A 20299-nucleotide genomic window follows, 5' to 3' on the forward strand; every position below is an offset into this window, starting at 1 on the left:
CCGACGTGAAAAGCGCTATATCAAATGCAAGGATTATTATTATTATATCCATCCAGCAACACTGAAAATTGGTACAATTTATTTTGGGGATGGAGGAGGGGGTGAGAGTGGGATTTGATCAGTTGGCTCATGGGGACATAAGACACAACACAATCTCTCTGTGGTTTGCTTTCTGTGACCATTACACGACTCTTGTCCCTGCACAGTAAGGTTTGATTTCCTATGTTTGTTTTTAAGAAAGGAAATGTGCTGCTGTCGGGCTCGTTGTGGGCTGTGAGGAGCAATGACACGGATGGTTTGACGGTGATGCCCTCTGCGGGTCGGTATACACCGCACAGGACTGGGAGGAAGGTGTGAGAGAAGAGAGAGAGAGGAGAGAGACACAGACACACCACACACACACCTCCCGCAGTCAGAGAGCAGAGAGAGAGACACAGACACACACAGAGAGGAGAGAGGAGAGAGAGAGACACACAGACACACACAGAGAGGAGAGAGAGGAGAGAGAGAGAGAGACACACAGACACACACAGAGAGGAGAGAGAACAGAGAGAGAGAGAGAGAGACACACACACAGAGAGGAGAGAGAGCAGAGAGAGAGAGAGAGACAGACACACACACAGAGAGGAGAGAGAGCAGAGAGAGAGAGACACACACACAGAGAGGAGGAGGAGAGGAGAGGCGAGAGAGACACACACAGAGAGGAGGAGGAGAGGAGAGAGAGTCACAGACACACACAGAGAGGAGAGAGAGAGAGACACACACACACAGAGGAGGAGGAGAGGAGAGAGAGACACAGACACACACAGAGAGGAGGAGGAGAGAGAGAGAGACAGACACACAGAGGAGGAGGAGAGGAGAGAGAGACACAGACACACACAGAGAGGAGGAGGAGAGGAGAGAGAGACACAGACACACACAGAGAGGAGGAGGAGAGAGAGAGAGACAGACACACAGAGGAGGAGGAGAGGAGAGAGAGACACAGACACACACAGAGAGGAGGAGGAGAGCAGAGAGAGAGAGTCACAGACACACACAGAGAGGAGGAGGAGAGCAGAGAGAGAGAGTCACAGACACACAGAGAGGAGAGAGGACTCACGGCGGCTCAGACCCCCCCGGCCCCCGGCCCCCGGCCCGCGGTTCAGGGGGAAGGCAGAGCCACGCCGGGGATTGTCAGACTGTGCGGGAGTGTCCCTGTGGGACGGTGTTGATGGGGGTGGAGGCGAGAGGATGAGCGGCCCCGCAGCCCCGGCGCCACCATGACGGGCAGCGCGACCTCGTGCCGCTTCGCTGATTACTTCGCGGTGGGCGGGATCGACACTGACAGCGGACTGGAGCCGGACGAGCTCTCCGGTGAGTGACCCCGCGATGAAGGCACCGGCACTGACTGAGCAGATCCTCCCCCACCGCCTCCCGTCAGTAATGCCGGAGCTTTCCTGCCATTGCGGCTGAGCTGAGCTGTCAGCAGAGCCCAGAGAGAGAGAGCAGTGCCCACAGTGCCCACACAGTGCCCACAGGGAGGTGTGGGCATGTGAACCAATGTGGGCTGTGTGTTGGTGCCAACCGGTCGCCTTGTGCCATCCATTCCTGGTTGTGTTATTTTGGGGGTCATTTGGATGACACAATCCGCCCCGATTTCAGGTGAATTTAAAAGATCCCCTCAATGGTCCTACTCGAAAAGAGAAGGGAGTTTCTCTCCGACTCGCTTTCCCGGCCAACAATTTCCCCCAAATACCATGGGTCGCTCGCTCGCTCGCTCACTCCGTGGCTGTCCGCGGGACGGTGACGTGCCAAGTCGACCGCACAATGCACAGTCACTCCACTTTGCAGTGTATCCTGTGATGCGCACTTCGGGACATATCGATGACGCGATAAGGCGCTGTATCAAGTGCAAGGATTATTGTTGTTATAATCCTCACAGGGTCTTGAGCCTTTATTTATTTCGAGCATCTTATTTTTGAAGCGCTCCTGGACGCTATCCTGGGTGAGGGGCGCTATGTAAATGCAAGCTGTGGTTGTTGGTGTTGTTTGTTGTGTGATTGCTTGGTACTCGATGTTGGTTGGAAAAGTGAAGAGTTTTTCCAGTGTCATTGCCATAATGTCCAAACTGCAAGAGACTAGCAGGGAGAGCGTCCCGCCTGTGATTGCTCAGGGCAAAATAATAATACTGAAACATGTAGATTATATTGGAGGAACAAAATCTCGTTACCATTCTGCAGATACAGCCTGCTTTATGCTAACAACAACAACAACAAGGTTCCATTAAGGAGGGATTGCTATTTATATTCGTTATTGATTTGCAATATATTCATTTGATTAATGGTCTCAGCTTCAGAACATGGTGTGTTCTCAGCCATATCGAGACGGATAGTAGAAATAATTATTCATGATAATAAAATGAATAATAATAATCCTTAGATTTAGCATAGCGCTTTTCACATCGGGAGGACATCCCAAAGCGCTTCACAGCAAACACTGTAAAGTGCAGTGATTGTTTTGTGGGTGAACGTGGGAGCACAATTGAGCACAGTAATGTCTCGCAAACAGCCATGAAAAGAATGATCAATTTTATTTGGGGGATTGTTGCCCAGGATGCCGGGAGAGAGAGAAACTCCTTCCTCTTGCTGTCTACTGTCTGTTAGTTTTGCAAAATCTGTTACATATTCATTAGAAAGGACAGGAATCTGCAAAAGACCAGCACTTTTTTTTGTTATTTTCTGTAAATTCCTCAGCTTGATATTTTTCTCTGTTGTGTTGTTGTTCATGAGGATGGGAGGGATTCCATTGTTTTGCTGTTGAGAACTAAGTTGAGACCAATTTGCTCGAGAGCCCTGGAGCTGGTGATATTTCTCCCTGTGGAATGGGACACCCCGTGTTATATTGTATTCTGTGCACAGTAGTTCCATTCAGCCCAATGGCCAGAAATAATCATGTGATGAAAGCCCTGAATGTTAGCCAAAAATCCTAACACCAAAAAGGTCCGTCCGGGTTGTGTTCTCTGGTCTGTATTGAGTGACCTTATGTGAGCCATTTACACATACAGTGATCCAATTAGCCTAAATCCCAGGTTCCTGATAACCCGTTCTAGCTGCAAATTACCATCTGTAAAAAGAAACCAGGACCAGACTTTGCTTTGTTGCTCCCTGGGGTTGAATAGCCTTTTGACACATAGTGTCAGCACACAGGAATGGAGAATAGCTTCTTTGTTGACATAGTTGAGGGGCTGACCAGGCCTTGGTTCCCCAGGCAGAGACTGCATCTTCAGCAGAGAAGAAGGAGGGACAAAAAAAAACAATCTAACTGATTATTGGGAATAACTAACTGATGTCCACAAGTCCATACAATATCAGTCTGACACAATCGCAAAGCAATTGAATTGGTCTCACGTGATTCAATCGTACATCATGTGACTTGCCTCATATCACCAACTCAAACACGATATGGCTCTTTATTAGTGTTGTTATCAAATGTTTTATTCCATTCTGTGACCCCATGAATACAATGCTCTAATGTAGACGAGTTGACATCATGCCATGTTGAGCAAATCACCACGTGGATGTTCCAGTGCAGTGAAGGTCAGCTTTGCTTGGAATGCTTTGCATCAATCTGACATAAGTTGAAAGAAATGCACAAACACAAATTCTATCAAGTGTTTTAACCATGTTGGGATGCCTGAGTTTAAAATTCTCGTTCGTACTTTTAAAGCCCTCCATGGTCTTGCTCCTCCCTACCTCTGCGACATCTTAACACCAGACCAACCTGTCGGCTCCCTCCGCTCAGCGGGCACTGGCTTGCACCATGTCCCTGCCCGCCTCACCTTTAGCAGTCGGGCCTTCAGCTTTTCTGCCCCCATTCTCTGGCACTCCATCCTGGAATCCCTCCTTCATGCCCATCTCAAGGCTTTCCTCTTTGATCGTGTTTTCGGCCATCCTCCTACCCCCACTACCCTCCACCCTTTTTGATTCCAACCCCCAGCTCGGGTGCAAACCCTTAACTGTCCAGGGACTTTGGATGTTCTTCTGATGTGAAAGGCGCTAAATGTTACTTTGTTGTTGTTGCTCTTTTATCGTTCATGTTGAGCTGCTTTCCCCCTGTATCTTTATGAGCTGAAGAATTCATTGAGATGGTGATGGGTATTGTCACAGCTTGAGCAATTTCATGTGAGAAAGATAGAAACAACCGTTGGCTCCCAATCTGATGCTGCTTGCTGTTCAGCCAATAATCTCTGCTCTGTTGTGCTGCGGAGCACAAGCCACTGATGGTGAAAGAGCACAGCAGATTTATTCAGAGGAGCAGATCTACTTTTGTAATGTAACAATGTGCCCGTTTTACTAGTTATATGGAGCTTTCATCGATGCTGGGGAAGCAGTGAGTGCAATACCAGTGACAGCAGAATGGAGTGCAGTTGAAGAAGAAGTGTACAATTGGTGGTTCAGCTCAGGAAGACTGAAGCTGTTGACTAGGCAATATTGATGGCTTTCTCCTGACCCCCAAGTGCTTGACGGTACCAATTGGGCCTTTCCGACTCCAACAGTTAATGTCCTAATCTGTGGACTTCATTGTGATATTGATGGCATTCAGACTCGTCAATAAAATTGTTCAGTTAGCTGATTGTATAAAAAGAATGTGCAGTCCATGTCCATTCTCATTTTCAACTCCTGTATCATCTGTGCGTGATCATGTGTTCTGACCACAGGTTGACTCATGTTTAGGAATAACAGAACCTATCATTATAGCATAATTTCTTTCAACTTTTTTCAGATTTAAGCAAAGCTTTCCAAGCAAAGCTGACCATCACTGCACTGGATGAGTGAATAGCCAGAATTATTATTGTGTGCGTCCTTTGGATTAATTAAACCAAGGCCTCACTAGCCTGTTCATGTGGACGCTTAAGGACCCATGGCAGTATTCAAAAAGAAAAGGGAGTTTCTCTTTCCCAGTGTCCTGGCCCACAAATAAAATTATCACTCACTTCATGACTATTTGCAGGACATTGTTGTGCACATATTACCGTGTTTGCTCACAAGACACAGTTGCATACACTTTACAATATATACTGTGAAGTGCTTTGAGACATCCTCGCAACGTGAATGATGCTATAACAAATGTAAATATTATTATATAAATAGTAAGAAAACCACCACTTGAGTTCACCCGATTGGTCTCATTCTCCGTTTCTGATCTCCTTGAATACTTTTTTATTCAAAACTTTTATCCGAATATTTCTTAAAGTTCATTGTTGAATATGAGCGTCATCCATACCATAATAACAGTGGATTTCTGAAATGGAAAAACAAATGGGTAGAGTTAAAACAAAATGTCAGTGCCTTGAATCGACTTGTGGTACTTTTGTTCAGCTCTGCTTTGGCATTTCAGCGCATTGCCTACATTGTGATTTTCTGGGCTTTGCCTGAGGAAAAGAGAGGACAAGGTGAGAACATCTTCAAAGTCGCCTGAAGATCTTCCTAAGGTCACCTCCCTTTTCTCCCAAGCTCGGTGTCAAATTACGCCATTGTTTAGCGTCCCACAAAGATACCCCATGTGGAAGTTGCAATATAAATGCAAGTTATTGTTGTTGTTTGTTGCTCTACCACAGGGGTGGGCATAATACAGCCCGCGGGCCATATCCGGCTCGCCAAATTATTCTATCCGGCCTGGCATTGTGTCTAGCAATAGAAAAATTATAGTTCATTTAGTCCCAGAAAATCGTACAAATTTTGCATTTCAATCAGACCGGGAACATCAGTCGATCACACTGTTAAGTTGTGCGCACACTCCCTGAATAATAATAATCCTTGCATTTGATACAGCGCTTTTCACGTCGGGAGGACGTCCCGAAGCGCTTCACAGAATATACTGTAAAGTGAATTGACTGTATATTTGTGGGCGAACGCGGCAGCCAATTGCGCACAGCAATGTCCCACAAACAGTCATGGATTGAAAATGATCAATTTATTATTGTTTTTGGTTTTGAAGGGATTATTATTAGGCTCCGTGTGGAGTAAGGAAACTTGCCCAAGGTTTCGCCCTCTGCCTGGAATTGAACTCAGGTCTCTCACTTGCAAAGCGAGTGCTCTAACCACTGAGCTACAGGACTCCACAGTCCTGCTTAAGTGTTGAATCAGGCTGACCTCAGAAATTTACGGATTGGCAAGTTTTCAAACACAAGCACGGCAACTGTGGCAATACTTTTCACTGCAGTGGACGTTAATTCGAAAGAAGCAGAAAGTGGATGCTGAAGGCCGAATATTCAACAAAGAATGGACTTTGTGAATGAACCCGTGAAGTGGCCCGCCAGCCAAATTAATTGCCCACCCCTGTTCTACCAGCAATAATTGTGACTCTTGATATTCCACCTCTAACCTTGAATTGTCTCAGTTTCATAGATAATTGCTGTCAAGTGTTGTGACTCTACGAGCACAGTTGTGTTTTTTCATTGTGGTGCACATGGAATGTGCTTCTTTGAGTAGTTCTGTGATATAAAATGCCTGAATTAGACTTCAGGTTCAAAGGATAGAAACCTCTGAGCAAGCTTTCATGTGATAACCTCAAGGCACTGTTTATCAGCGATATTGCTGCTTTCTGACACTCAAGCCTCCTGCCTTCACGTTTTTTGTCCACAGATCGAAGAGATCTTAGGTGTAATTATTTTCTTCCGCTGTTACTCTCCGTAATGAGACTTGTCATTGACCCAGTTTTAAAAATGTGACCTTCATATATAAAGAAGCATCAATAAATGTCACGAATCCCAACAATTTTTTGAAATAGTGATGCTTGTGGGACAAAATGGATTGTTGTTTTGATCAACAAATATTTTGGTGCCATTAGGTAAGCAGTTTGTGCAATGTGTTAACAACGGCATCATGGTGTGCAGCTGCTTTGACGTTCTGTCTTTCGAGCTCCAACTGCTGATGACATTTGGCCTGTAAATCCCCGTCTAACACAAATCTGTCTCGCCAATAGCTGGTTTTGTAATTACTTTGGATTGTTTATGGGAAGTGAGAATAATGCAAAGTATTTGGAATTTAACATGGCAGCTTGAAATCGCTGAAAGCGGGGGGAAGGGTGACATTTTATTTATGTTTGTCATCAGGAGGGGAAGACAAGAATTTGCTAACATTAAAGAATCGAGTGCGTGTGTGTACGTGTGTGTGTGTGCGAGTGTGTGTGTTGTCTCAGCTTTAAGGCTAATTGCATCCTCTTCAAGTGTTCTGTCATTACGTAATGCACTGCACAGGAGCTGCTGTCCAAGACTGCAGTGAGCTGCTCTGATCAGATGAATGGTGCAGCAAACATTAGAATACTGTAGGCTGTGATACCAGCATTCACTGTGGACTGGGACAAGGAAGACATACCAAGTGGAAAAGCTGTAATCAGCCATGTAGCAGCGATTTACCCTGTGCTGCTTTTCCCCAATTTGTTTTTCCCCTCATGTAAAAATGCTAATGAAAAGATGAGAGAATAAAAGGGAGCATCCACAGCTGACATCAAAGCCCTCTCAGAAGCACACTGTGAAAAATAGTGAGAGCAGCTTTATTTTACGGTTGAAAATGCATGTGAGGTATGAATCCTCTTTCGGGACAATCTTTTATGTTGTGAAAATGGGAGTTAAGCTTGCAAAAAAAAACCTAACCCTAACCTGTTTAATTTGGTTTAGGTTTCAGAATTATGGCATCCTCGCAGCATATTATTACACACCTTTTTTGCTAGCCTGAACTCAGCTGTGTTTAGTTCCGTCCCGAACCACTTAACTACATTAGTTCCTAGACCTTGTGGTGCAAAGCCAGATCCTCTGCTCAGATATAATTTGAACTGTGGCTTGATCTCATTTGATGGTACTGTATCTTTCAGGGCTCAGGGTTACGGGAGACTTCAGTGGAATATATAAGCCCAGAAATAGTGTATGGCAAATGGACAGACTGACCAAGAAGACTGTGTTGTCCTGTGGTGCCTCCCATTTCTTTGATTATTTTTATGGTGAGGTTAGGCATTCAGTTTAAATGTAGATGTATTGCAAATGTGTTGAATCGGAATTAGCTGAATGTGCTGGTTAACCGGATTTTGTCAAGTGTTGTGAAGCTCTTTGTAAACGCTGTGATGTGTGTAAGTCTCAAGGTCTCCCATTGAGCATGAGAGTTTTTGATGACTTAATATTGGCCAGAATCACTTCTTTCATGGGTGCAGCAAATGAAATCCTTGTGATGTGGTGTATTTTCCCCTCTGCCAGATAAATGACACATGGAACATCCATCTCCCCTTCCCCCACCCCCAACACACACAATTTGTACATTTCAAATCAGGAGTCTTTCCAGAAATAATATTGATGGGTTTATATATCATTGTCATAACGTTTTTTCAACTATTGTAATAATATAATTTTGTCCATCATGTATAAGGTAACAGTAAGAGGCGAATGCCTCATTTATAGATGAATCTGTTCAGAGCTAAGCTAAGGACAGAATTTGAAGCTGATTTTTCTTTGTCTGGGTGCATTCATCCTTCTGTACAGACAAGTGCTTCGTGTAAGATTGAAGGGAACTTCCAAACACGGCACCACACCAGCTAGCACAGACAGTCGTGCAATGATAAAAGCCTTGACATGAATTCAATGGAGGAGAGGGTTTGGTGTCTGAAAGCTTTGTCTGACGTTTGAATGAACACTTCTGAGCGTTGTATTAATGAAGCTGAATAGATTTAATTTGTTCATACGAATACTGAGGTTTTGTTTGACATTCGGCATATTCACGTGAGGGAATGGAATGTGACGTTTGGATGAATTGGATGCATTTTGTGAGGTTAGCGGTGCGTTTAATGGTTTGTCATGCTGTTGTGGCAGGCCAAACAAGGAATATCAGGCTTGCACTTTGCCTTTCCAACAGTGAGGTCAACGTAAATAATCATCCATCTCAGTGTTGCAAAGTTAAGATAATAATAATCCTTGCATTTGATATAGCTCTTTTCACGTCTTCTAAACGTCTCAAAGCGCTTCACAGAATATACTGTAAAGTAAATTGACTGTATATTTGTGGGCGAAACACGGCAGCCACTTGCGCACAGCAGTGTCCCACAAACAGTCGTGGATTGAAATGACCAATTTATTATTTTTTTCTTGATGGATTATTATTAAGCGTGTGGAGTAAGGAAACTTGCCCAACGTTTCGCACTGGGGGAATCAAACCTAGGTTCGAGAGGTGAGAGTAAGAGGCTAGAGGGGCGTGCTCTAACCACTGAGCTACAGGACTCCTATATTAGATATAAAGATATTAGCTGCACACTTTTTTCTGTGACGACCATTATTTTAATTTCTATCGCACCCAACTTTCCGTCGACAACTTGATGTTTTAATTTGTTTGCGAATTTATTTTTATACGTCGAGTTACCTAAGTTCACTTGCTAATGAATCCTTTTCTGCAGACTTGTGGGATCAAGCCCCACATCAGATCTTGCGGTTGGTTTGCAATTGACTTGGTAAAAGGGTATTTTCTTCAGTGCTCACTGGTATGAAATTGATCCATAAACAGTGGAACTGTTGCAATATTCTAAAAATATAGTGAATACATTTCATAATCTTTTCTCATCAAACAGTGCACTTCAATTTCTGGATAGTTTTGCATGTGCATTTGTTTGTCTTTTTTCTTTTTCCGGGTGACAGATGGTTTGCACAGGAGACACCTTCAGAAAAGAATGTTGATGCGTGTGTTCTGCTGTGTTCAGAAACAAGATCACGCTGTCTTTAGTGTCTAACTGAAACTGGCAGATGTGTACCTTGTAGCTTCAGAAAAAATAGAGGTTTCAGCCTCGCTTGGGGGCAGGTATTGTAGTTTATCTGCGCTGGGACTATTGGCCAGTGGCTTCTGCGTGGCCTTTGTGGGCCTGGGAGTTGAGCTTCTTTGTGTGAGGTTGCAAAACGGTGGAACAAAACACAATGCATTTCTTGGGGTCAGCACTTCAGAATGGGTGCAGCTGACTTTGATCACCATTGAGAACCAGTTTAGGGCATTCAGAACAAAGGATTGAAGACTCTTGCTGGCTGCCATCTGCTAGCTAAAGTGTGTGCAGATACTGCATGAATACTAACTAATTATTCTCACACTCAACTTTTTTTTCCCCCATTTCTTCTTCTGAGTTGTATGCTATCGAAGAACTTCAGCACCAGCCAGTGTGATTGATGTTCACGTCTTCATACTAAATTGTGTGGCAGCCTGCCTCTCGCTCCTGAGCCAAAAGGTTGCGGCTTCATGTCCCACGTCAGGACTTGAACTCACCCAAGCTAAACTGACACTCCAATGCAGTGCTTGGTAGTTGTGCTGCATTGTCAGAGGTGCCATCCCTCACGTTAAACCAAGGTCCCGTCTGCCTGTTCAGGTAGACATTAAAGATCCCAAGGCGCTAATTGAAAAGAGAACTCAGTTTCTCCTGGTGTCCTGGCCAACAATCTCCCAAATAAACTCATTCATTTCATGTTTGTTTGTGGGAATGTGGCTGTGTGCAAAATTGCTGCTGCATTTGTCCACATATAGTCAATCCACTTCACAGTAAATCCTGTGAAGCTCTTCGGGATGTCCTCCCAACGTGTACCAAATGCAAAGATGATCATTATTATTATTTTCTTTATGGCAAATCATCTCAATCGAGCAGTCAGTTAAATGCTGGGCATAGAACTAGAGTGTTCTTGAGCCCATTCAGTCGTTCTTGGGCCCACTCACTCGTTCAAGGTCAGATAAAACAAGTGCCATTTTCCAAATTTTTTTTAAAAATCATCCTTTGGGGAAGGTAATCAGGGACGAAACTGGCTCTTAGGAGAAACGCGAAAAATTTAGTATAGCACCTTCCACGTCAGAAGGATAGCCCAAAGTGCTTCACAGGATACACTGTTCCCTCCCGACATGAAAGGCGAATATCAAATGCAGTCATGATCAATATTATATTAACTGCATTACAAATAAAATAATTCAGAGAGGAATAATGATAGCCTTAAAAGGACTAACATGGGAGAAAGATGGTAATTTGCAGTTGTATCAGTGCTGGAGAAGTGTTTCTCAAGAGGAATCCATTTGTGTGAATTATATTGAACATGTCTTGGCAAGAATTGAGCAGGTTTACTTTATAGGTAGATGGTTGGACAACAACTGGGTAAAGGTCAGGGAAGTACTTGTTAAGATCAGATATTTCAACAAAAACAGATTGTGAGTCACAGCAAAATCAATTGACCTTTGCACCCGATTTAAGGTTGCAACACAAGATCTATGTCTTTTGCTTGAGATAGAAGGAAAGAAAAAAAGGTTTGCCCAACAGATGAGTATTTCTCTCGGTACCGAACAGTCCACTGCGGGATGGAATTCCAGAGGGTGGAGGCAGAGTGGCTGAAGGCTGCCCAGCAATGGTGGGTGGAGTGGGCGAGGCGGGGGATGTGAAGCAGGCCAGAGACCGCTAAGCGAGCGGAGGGAGCAGGCAGGTTGGTAGGGGGTTAGGCGGTCGCAGTGGTAGGGGGAGCAGGGCTTTGAAGGTGAGGACCAGAATCTTGAACTGTATCCTCTGTGCGATGGGAAGTCAGTGGAGTCTGATCGGGTTGATAGAGTCATGTACCCTGGAGCGGGAGAGGACATGATCTGAGTTCTGGGTGATCTGTAGCCTATGGAGGGAGGAGTTGGGGAGGCCGGACAAGTAGGGAGTTTGCACAGTCAAGCCTGGATGTTCTGAATATGCGTATGAGGGTCTTGGCAGCCTGCGGTGTGCGATGTTGTGGAGTTGGGAAAGGCAGAGCGGGTTATGGCACGGATATGGGGTAGAAAGGATACTTGAGGGTCAAACAAGACGGCAAGGTTCCGGACTGGCTCATTGAGGTGGAGTGTGCATTCTTGGCAGCTTCCTGCTGCTTGTTCAGCAAGGACCACCACTCCATCCATTTGGGCTTTGGCTTTCAGGTTTAATGGGAACTGATTTTGAAGAATCCCTCACCACTTGAATAGACAGGGCCTTGGTTTAACAACTCATCGGAAGGACGGCACTTCCAACAATGCAACACCCCCCCAGCACTGGACTAGAGTCTCAGTTTAGATGATGCGAGTTCAAGACCGGCATGGGGGTTGAACCCACAACCTGACTCATAGGCGAGAGTACTCCTGAACCAGGCTGACACACGTATGAACTGGCAATGTGAATGTATGCAAAAAGTACATTATAAACACAGCGCAAATTGATGTCTATTTTTTTCTACTTGATTGTAACAACAGCCCATGGAGGAGAGACATGAAATTGAGTGGCGAAGACAGAAAAATTGGAATTGTTGCATTGTTCTCAATGCATTCTTTGATATTTGTGATTAAAGAAGAGGCTGCAGCAGACATCCTGGTTTGAGAACAGGAGGCAACCCAAGGTGTGGTCTGCATCCGTTCCATTATCATTGAACCACTTGGTACTGTGCAGATCTAAGAATTCTCCACTCCTTTGCGATGAAGAAAGTATTTTAGTTGTTTAATTGCTCTTTTATTTTCAATGTGGTTAGTAGGATTTAAATGTATATTATTCAACATTGGAAGAACACTTGATCCCATCTGCAGAATTTAAAATCCTTCTCTTGGCATTCACTGTTTCCACAACCTTCACACCCTTCCAGATGATGAAACAATACTGTACCATTTTAGGTTGCGCAAGGAAACTTGCAAATTGCTGCATATCAAGGTATTGCTGGAACAAACTCCTCACAAGTTGCAGTGATTTGAGCTTCGCACTAAATCTCCAAATATAAAACCTATCTTGAACAAGTATCGTCCAGCCACAGATATTAACCCAGTAAATGCTGATTGCTGGTCCTTTCAAACTAAGTAGGCACTCTGTTAGACTATTTGGTTTGCAATGCAAAATCAACTTACACATCCCTTCTCTAACTACAAAGAGATTGGGTTTCACTCTTGACTTTGTTGTGTAACCCGATCCCAGCCAGCCAGGTGCAAATACCTTGATGGTTTGCCAGTTCAAACCAACCAATCGATAAACATTTCCATCGTATTTCAGTCACTATAACTGGACTCTGTTTGAAGGAGAGAACTACAGCTTGAGGTCAGTTAACAACAGCAAACTTGGCTATCCAAAACAATCTCAACCTTTCATCCATTCATCCATCCGTCCGTCAGTGAACAAGGACCAAAACAATAGTCCTATAGCAATATCCTCCCACTTTCTGAATTATATCTTGAATGCAGAACAATGTGACATTCAGCTCTGTTTAGGGAGTGTACGTGGAGTGTGAATATGATTACTGTAACGGATTAGTCTGCACAGTGTGATGTCCATTTTTGCAGGGGAACATTACATTAACCTGTCATTTAAAAAATACTTTTCGCATTTTACTATTTTATTAGATCAGGATTTTTTTCCCAACAGAGTATCCCTACATTTAAAGACACCCTGGGTTGCCTGAAAGGTGTTTTGCAAACCTTATTTTTCTTATGCAGTGAGGCACATCATTTCAGAGACATCATCGGATGCATCTGCATGTGACCTAATCTCGATGGAAATGCCATGCTTTCAGATCCTCGGTGAATATGACATTACCCGCTCATTCAGAATCTTTCAATCTAAATGGTAAAATAAGTTGTTCATGGGAAAACATCACCGGGGATCAGCAGCCATAATTTTTCAGTTGAGACACAGGAATCAGGCAGCCGTAATGTTTTGCTGGCTTGAAGATTATGGAGGAAGATAGAAAATCCTCATTTTTGAAACCATTTCCTAATTCAGTATCATATATAGTGCTGAAAATAACATATTTGAAAAAATCAGTGATTGGTTTCCACATGTGTTCAAGACGGAACGGTTTCCAATCAGTGAATTGTAATGTGCACTTGCTGAGGTTTAGGTCTGTGTCGGAGAAAAGTTTAGTTACTGTTTTCAATTGTTATTGAACATGTGCATCGTGCAACAACAAGAACAACAAGATTCCATTTATAGAGCGCCTTTCATGTCGGGAGGACATCCCAAGGCGCTGTACAGTTGGGTCAGGACCCGAGCAAGGGGGAAATGGTCAGGGTGAGGGGAGGGAAGGGAGGGAGCGAGGAGGGGGTAGAGAGTCGAGAGGGGAGCTGAAGGCATGGTCAAGGAGAAAGGTTTTGAGACCAGCTTTGAAGGAGGAAAGGGAGGAGGCGGCGAAGGCACTGGGGGATAGAGTTCCAGAGTCTAGGGGCTGAGAGGCTGAAGGCCCGGCCACCGATAGTAGGGCGGTTGGGGCAGGGAATGTGGAGCAGACCGAAGCCAGAGGAACGGAGGGTACGAGCAGATATCTTCAGGTGATTCTGGTCATAAAGCACAATCAGATGCAGTGTCATCCAGTATCAGTTGAGAAATCTAATTCTCCTGAACATTTGAAGGAGATTTTATATAAAAATGAATTAGCATTGTTGTTATGTGTGGCTGTCAGAATGTTCTTCCTCCTTGGCATTGAGGCAGTGCACTTTGAAGCTGAAGGATATTCTGTATTGCGATTTTGCTTCACATGTTCCACTCTTAGAAGGAAACAAATCTGACAGTGAGAACCTGGCGGAACACTGGAATGTTTTTAAAGACTCTTTATCAGAGTATCATCGCAAAATGTGCAAAAGTTTTAAATGAATATAAATCGGAAAAAAAATAGCATTTCTTCTTCTGACTTAAGGAGTCAGCTTGGTTCAGTTTGCAGCACTCGCCAGTGTGCTTCTGGTACCGATTGACCAACACAAAGGCAAGAGGAGTTAAATTGCTGGAAAGAGCTTATCGGAAGATACTTGATACAGCCAAGTAGAAATGCCCTGGGCATTTGGCTTTTGGCATATGCTGTGTCGCATCTGTATGTAAATTATTCATGATGGAATTAAGTGGTTTGAGAATGGTAATGGATATCCACGGAATCTGCAGTGCTGTTTTCTGTGTCCAAATGAACTTGTGTTCTCTCGTTTACTCGTGCAACTTTGCATAAGAAAGAAGCTGCAAGTTTTTTTTATATAGTTAGAGATGTCACATTTTAGATATCAGAGTTAAATATTAAGAGGGGGTGTTTGGCTTTTTGAAATGAATCTTGATCTATTTTGTTCACTTATTTTAAAAATGACATAAATTGCATGAGTTAGTTGTGTGGCTGTCGCTGGAAGGGAGGTCCCACTTTCTTCAATCTGCCCATGAAAATGATCATTTAACATGAGCAAGTGGCTAAAACGCCAGAGATGACTACTTCAATTATGTATGTTAATTCAACTCCCATATTCTGGTGGTATCAAGTAACACGTTTCTTCACTTTACAAAGATTTCAAAGATTGACTGAAATGGAAAAACATTATGTTACGTGGTAGGGAAATGGAACATGATCCAATGAACGTGCCTGAAAGGCCTCATCATGGCCTAAAAGGATTGTGAATTTGTTTTGGAAAATGAGACTCTGTGCTTTGCGGATGACTCAGCTCCTGTGGTGCAGACTTGAATGACATTCTTCATAATGGATATTGCTGTCTTGCAATAGGCAACTTTCCTCCTCCAACAAATGAATCCTGTGCAACATTCAGAATCGCTCTTTACATACTCTAGAGTCTACAGCGACATTGTGTTGTAATTGATGGTGCCAAAATGTTCAAGCTGCGAAATTGAGCTTGGGAGAATCACAGGTCTCTGATGAATCACAAGTGGAATCCTGTAGCTCAGTGGTTAGAGCCCTGGTCTCGCAAGCGAGCGACCTGGGTACTATTCCTGGGCAGGGCGAAATGTTGGGCACGTTTCCTTACTCCACAGGCCCCTATTTACTTAGCAGTAAGTAGGAGCCTGGTTGTTAGTCGATTGCTGGATCACTTTTCTGGGGGTAATAATTCCTTCAAAAAAATAAATAAATTAGCTACTCAATCCATGACAGTTTGTTGGATTGGCCTTCGCATTTCGCCCATAAAACATAGTTAATTCATTTTACAGTATATTTTGTGAAGTGCTTTGAGACGACTCGAAGACGTGATAAGGCGCTATATGGAATTCAAGGATTATTATGATTATAAGTCATTGTTCTGGAGAAATATTGTGATTGAAATCTACCCCATTTGTACTCGAACCTCGTTCAAACAGCTCACTTGCTGGACCTGCTTTTAATAATAATAACAATAATAATCCTTGCATTTGATATAGCGCTTTTCACGTCTTCTAGACGTCTCAAAGCGCTTCACAGAATATACCGTAAAGTGAATTGACTGTATATTTGTGGGTGAAACCCGGCAGACAATTACGCACAGCAGTGTCCCACAACCCACAAACATGCATTGAAGCGACCAATTTATTATTGTTTCTATTTTCTTGAGGGATTTTTATCAGGCATGTGGAGTAAGGAAACTTGCCCAAGGTTTCACCCTCCTGGGAATCGAACCCAGGTCTCTCGCTTGCGAGATAAGTGCTCTAACTACTGAGCCATAGGACTCCACTTTTGGACTTTAGGTATATTTTTATCTTGGTTCCCTGTTGGCGGTTGAGCACTGTTGAACAGCTAGTACCAAAGTTCTCACAGTTTATGATCTCTACCACCCCCACCCCCATCTCCCACAGTCTCTCAGGTGCTCATTCAGAATGTGCATTTAAAAATGATGTCTCTGCACCGCCTTGCCACTAGTGTTTTTAAACTGAGAAAATATCCAAAGATGTTTTCTCAGTTTGCACTCTCTGCTCTGGGAAACCACGGGTTCATTTTCCATCCAGTTTTTCATTTAAAAGCCAGCACTCTGCCCTCACTGAGCCTGTAGTGTAGAAGAAGGCCAGAGTGTCGCATTGAATCAGTTGAGAAAGGAATGTGCGACGAGGTGTGTGTGGTTGGTGGCGGTTCTTCTTGTTCAAGCTGCCATTCTCCAGAATGTTGTTTGCGTAACAGATGAGAAGGAAAATAACAAATTTCCACTCGATCGACACACCAAAGAAATTGCTGGTTGTTCACTCTAATAATATTAATCCTTGCATATGATATAGCGCCTTATCACATCGCTGAGACGTCTCGAAGCGCTTCACAGAATATATTGTAAAGTAAACTGACTGTATATTTTGTGGGCAAAGTGCGGCAGCCAATTGCGCACAACAGTGTCCCACAAATAGACCTCATTCTGCAATGAGGCTGGCGTGGGGATTGGTCACAGTTCTTTTGGAGCACAGACCTATTCATTATAGGGCAAAATAGTTTGTGAGTCTGTCAATTACATTGAAATTGGTCAGTGGTTCAATAAGGGGTAGGATGCCAATTTCCTTCTGCAAAGTAAAAAGAGAGCACGGAAGCCTACTGAGAGATAAATGTGTTCCATATTTGTTCCACATGACCAATTTCCAGTTAACATGTCTTGATTGGACCAACGAAAGAGGAAGTTTTGTTTACTTGCCCATCTTCAGATGACCTCTTGGTCACCTCCCCTTTCTCCCCAGCTCAGTGTTAAGTTGTTAAGCACTCCGAGTTGCTGCTATACAAATGCAAATTTTTGTGGTCTACCTTTGCAAATATGCTTTTGTCTGATATTAACAAACTCGCATGTGAAGCCAAAGATAAATCTCAGGCTCTGCCACTCCTGATGAATTAAAACCAATGAATCTATTTAAGCGTTTTAGGTAACAAAGTTGAATCAATTACATTAACCTGCTCGATTTAAGTCAGTTTGCAGGATCCCCTCCAAATGCTTTTTAATTTGCTTCTGTTTCCACTGAGAGCTGGTGAAACCTGCTTTGGTTTTCAATTTATTAGCTGGCCGGTTGACAAATTTGTTGGCTGAAGAATGAATCTGAGTCAGCTGAGATTCATTTGAAGTATTTCGCTTTACTTATGTGCAGCACTGAGTGTTTACAGTAATCCCCAAAATATGTGCTGATTGATGACGTGCGATTCCTGTGGTGGGATGCAGGACTGAGTTCCCTTATGGTGCTATAGTATGATAACAATAATCCCTGCATTTGTTATAGCGCTTAATCACATTGTTGAGACATCTCAAAGCGCTTCACAGAATATATTGTCAAGTGGATTGACTGTAATTTGTGGGCAAACATGACTGCCAATTGCGCACAGCAATGTCCCACAAACAGTCATAGATTGAGGGACCCAAATTTTTTTCAGGGATTATTATCCCTGAAAAGCGATCCGCCAATCGAGTAACAACCGGGTTCCTACTCACTGCTAGGGAAACAGATGGGTGTGGAATAATGAAACTTGGGTAATGTTTTGCCCCTTCGGACTAGGAATCAAATCCAGGTCTTGTGAGCTAACCACTAAGATACATCAGGGATGGATTTCTCCTGCTTCCTCCCCCCACTGCCCCCCCTTATAGAAGAGGGGGAAACCTATCATCACCACTGTGTTGAGCTGCTACAGAACTGCAGAATTATGGCCAAACAGATTGGGAAAGATTGAGCAAAGCAGCAAAGCCACCAGTCTACTGGACAAGATGAGTGATTTTATTTTTCAGCCACTTGCATTTGACAGCATTTGGCAGCCACTATTTCATGAGGACGAGCTTCTTCCCATTGATGAATGAGGTCAGCATCGTGTGGAGAGGCAGACCATCAATCTCCGTGAACTTTCTCCATTTCTTTGTGGGCTCAGTTTGAAATCTGACATGTGGGCAGACAGTGACACGGAAAAAATGCTTTGCCTTCATTTGGCACTTGGGATAATTGTGCAGTGCAGTCTGCGTTATAATGCTCTCTCAATCATCTTCAGGACCCTTTTCTGCTTAAGTCGTTTTTTATTGTCATTGATATCGTGTATTCTCAACGTGCTTTTATTCCTGAGCCATGCACCCCCTTCAGAGTTCAACCTTCTCGGGCCAATCTTGATCGGATTTGCAGAATGTTAGCCTATTGACAGCAAACCCAAACTCATTTAACTGTGTGCATTGATGGAGAACAGCTGAGCTGGAACGAGTCACAAGGTAATCACAACCAAGGAGCGCTGATAATGATGATTCACTTCCTAGTCCGTGAGTGAAACCTGAGCTGTCTGTGTTCGTCATCAGCATTGGAAATGTTCAGAGTACCATACTGGCTTGCCTGCTGTTTGACTCGTGTGCGAGGTCAGGCATGAGCAAGAGTGTCTGTAACAAAAGTGTTCTGGTACGTCGCAGGATGGAAAATTCTGTGATAGCAAAATGGGTTTCCAAATCTCTTTTTGAATTCGTAGATGTCTACCTAACTACGCTGGTTAATTGTGATAAAGTAAAGAATAATAAGCCTTTCAATAAGTATGGCGCCTTCTCACGTCATTGAAACGTCTCGAGGAGCGTCATAGGATTGTACTGTACAGTGGAGTGACTGTAAATAGAAGCTACATGTAAACAGAGTCTGGAGCAAAAACAGAAGTTGGAAATAAAGTGAATTAAAACAAAAATGAATTGGGCAGGGGCCCAACCGCCCTACCATCGGTGGCCGGGCCTTCAGCCTCTCAGCCCCCAGGCTCTGGAACTCCATCCCCCAGTGCCTTCGCCTTGCTTCCTCCCTTTCCTCCTTCAAGGCCGGTCTCAAAACCTTTCTCTTTGACCGTGCCTTCAGCTCCCCTCTCGACTCTCTTCCCCCTCGTCGCTCCCTCCCTTCCCTTCCCTCACCCTGACCATTTCCCCCCTCCTTGCTCCCTCCCTTCCCTCACCCTGACCATTTACCCCCTCCTCGCTCCCTCCCTTCCCTCCCCTCACCCTGACCATTTCCCCCCTGCTCGGGTCATGACCCAACTGTGCAGCGCCTTGGGACGTCCTCCTGACGTGAAAGGCGCTTTATAAATGGAATCTTGTTGTTGTTGTTGTTGTTCCAAGAGGCATCCAAGAATTGAAGTATTAACTGCAGTGAATTAGATTTTAATTTCAGTGCAGCGATTTATTATGGAACAGGGCAGATTATTATTTCTAAATTAGCAATAAACTTCAGTCCCTGGCAGATAAAGTTTGCACTGCTATCATCCATTGTGCATGGCTGCTCTTTGTATTATTAGATTTTTACTTCTTTTGCTATTTTTCTTCTCCTTTTCAACTGAAGGTGCTGTTGAGGTGAGATCCAGTTCCACAGGTGTGAGCTCTCTCTGTGGGCGTTCAAGTGTGAGCCTGCAAAGCATGAATCTGCAGGCTGTTAAAATCGCAGCCTCGCCTTGTGTTATCCTCACCCCATATCCAAACTTGTTAAATCTGAATCGCTATCGGTGACCCTGATTGATTTTGCCTTCCCTGGTCCATTGGGGGCCGAGTCCAATTGAAAACGCAGTTTCAAACAAAAACAGTCTCCAACAAATTGACAGCCGTTCTCCTACTAATATATATTACAGGAAATCCTGTGAACTTGTTAGGACAGG

At 43.9% G+C, this 20299-nt stretch overlaps 1 protein-coding gene across 6 annotated transcripts in view; it reads left to right on the forward strand.

The window, feature by feature from the left end:
* Positions 1-1142: 1142 nt before the first annotated feature.
* dennd5b (DENN/MADD domain containing 5B) overlaps positions 1143-20299 on the forward strand; it is a 120934-nt gene continuing 101777 nt past the window's right edge. For all 6 annotated transcript variants that reach the window (XM_007898604.2, XM_042335957.1, XM_007898607.2 and 3 more), the window contains exon 1: positions 1143-1353. In XM_007898604.2, the coding sequence (XP_007896795.1) occupies positions 1260-1353 (94 nt within the window). In that variant the 5' untranslated portion in view covers positions 1143-1259. The remainder of the gene's footprint in view (positions 1354-20299) is intronic.

The sequence above is a fragment of the Callorhinchus milii genome, unplaced genomic scaffold (assembly GCF_018977255.1).
Source record: "Callorhinchus milii isolate IMCB2004 unplaced genomic scaffold, IMCB_Cmil_1.0 Scaffold5, whole genome shotgun sequence".
NCBI classification, from domain to species: Eukaryota; Metazoa; Chordata; class Chondrichthyes; order Chimaeriformes; family Callorhinchidae; genus Callorhinchus; species Callorhinchus milii.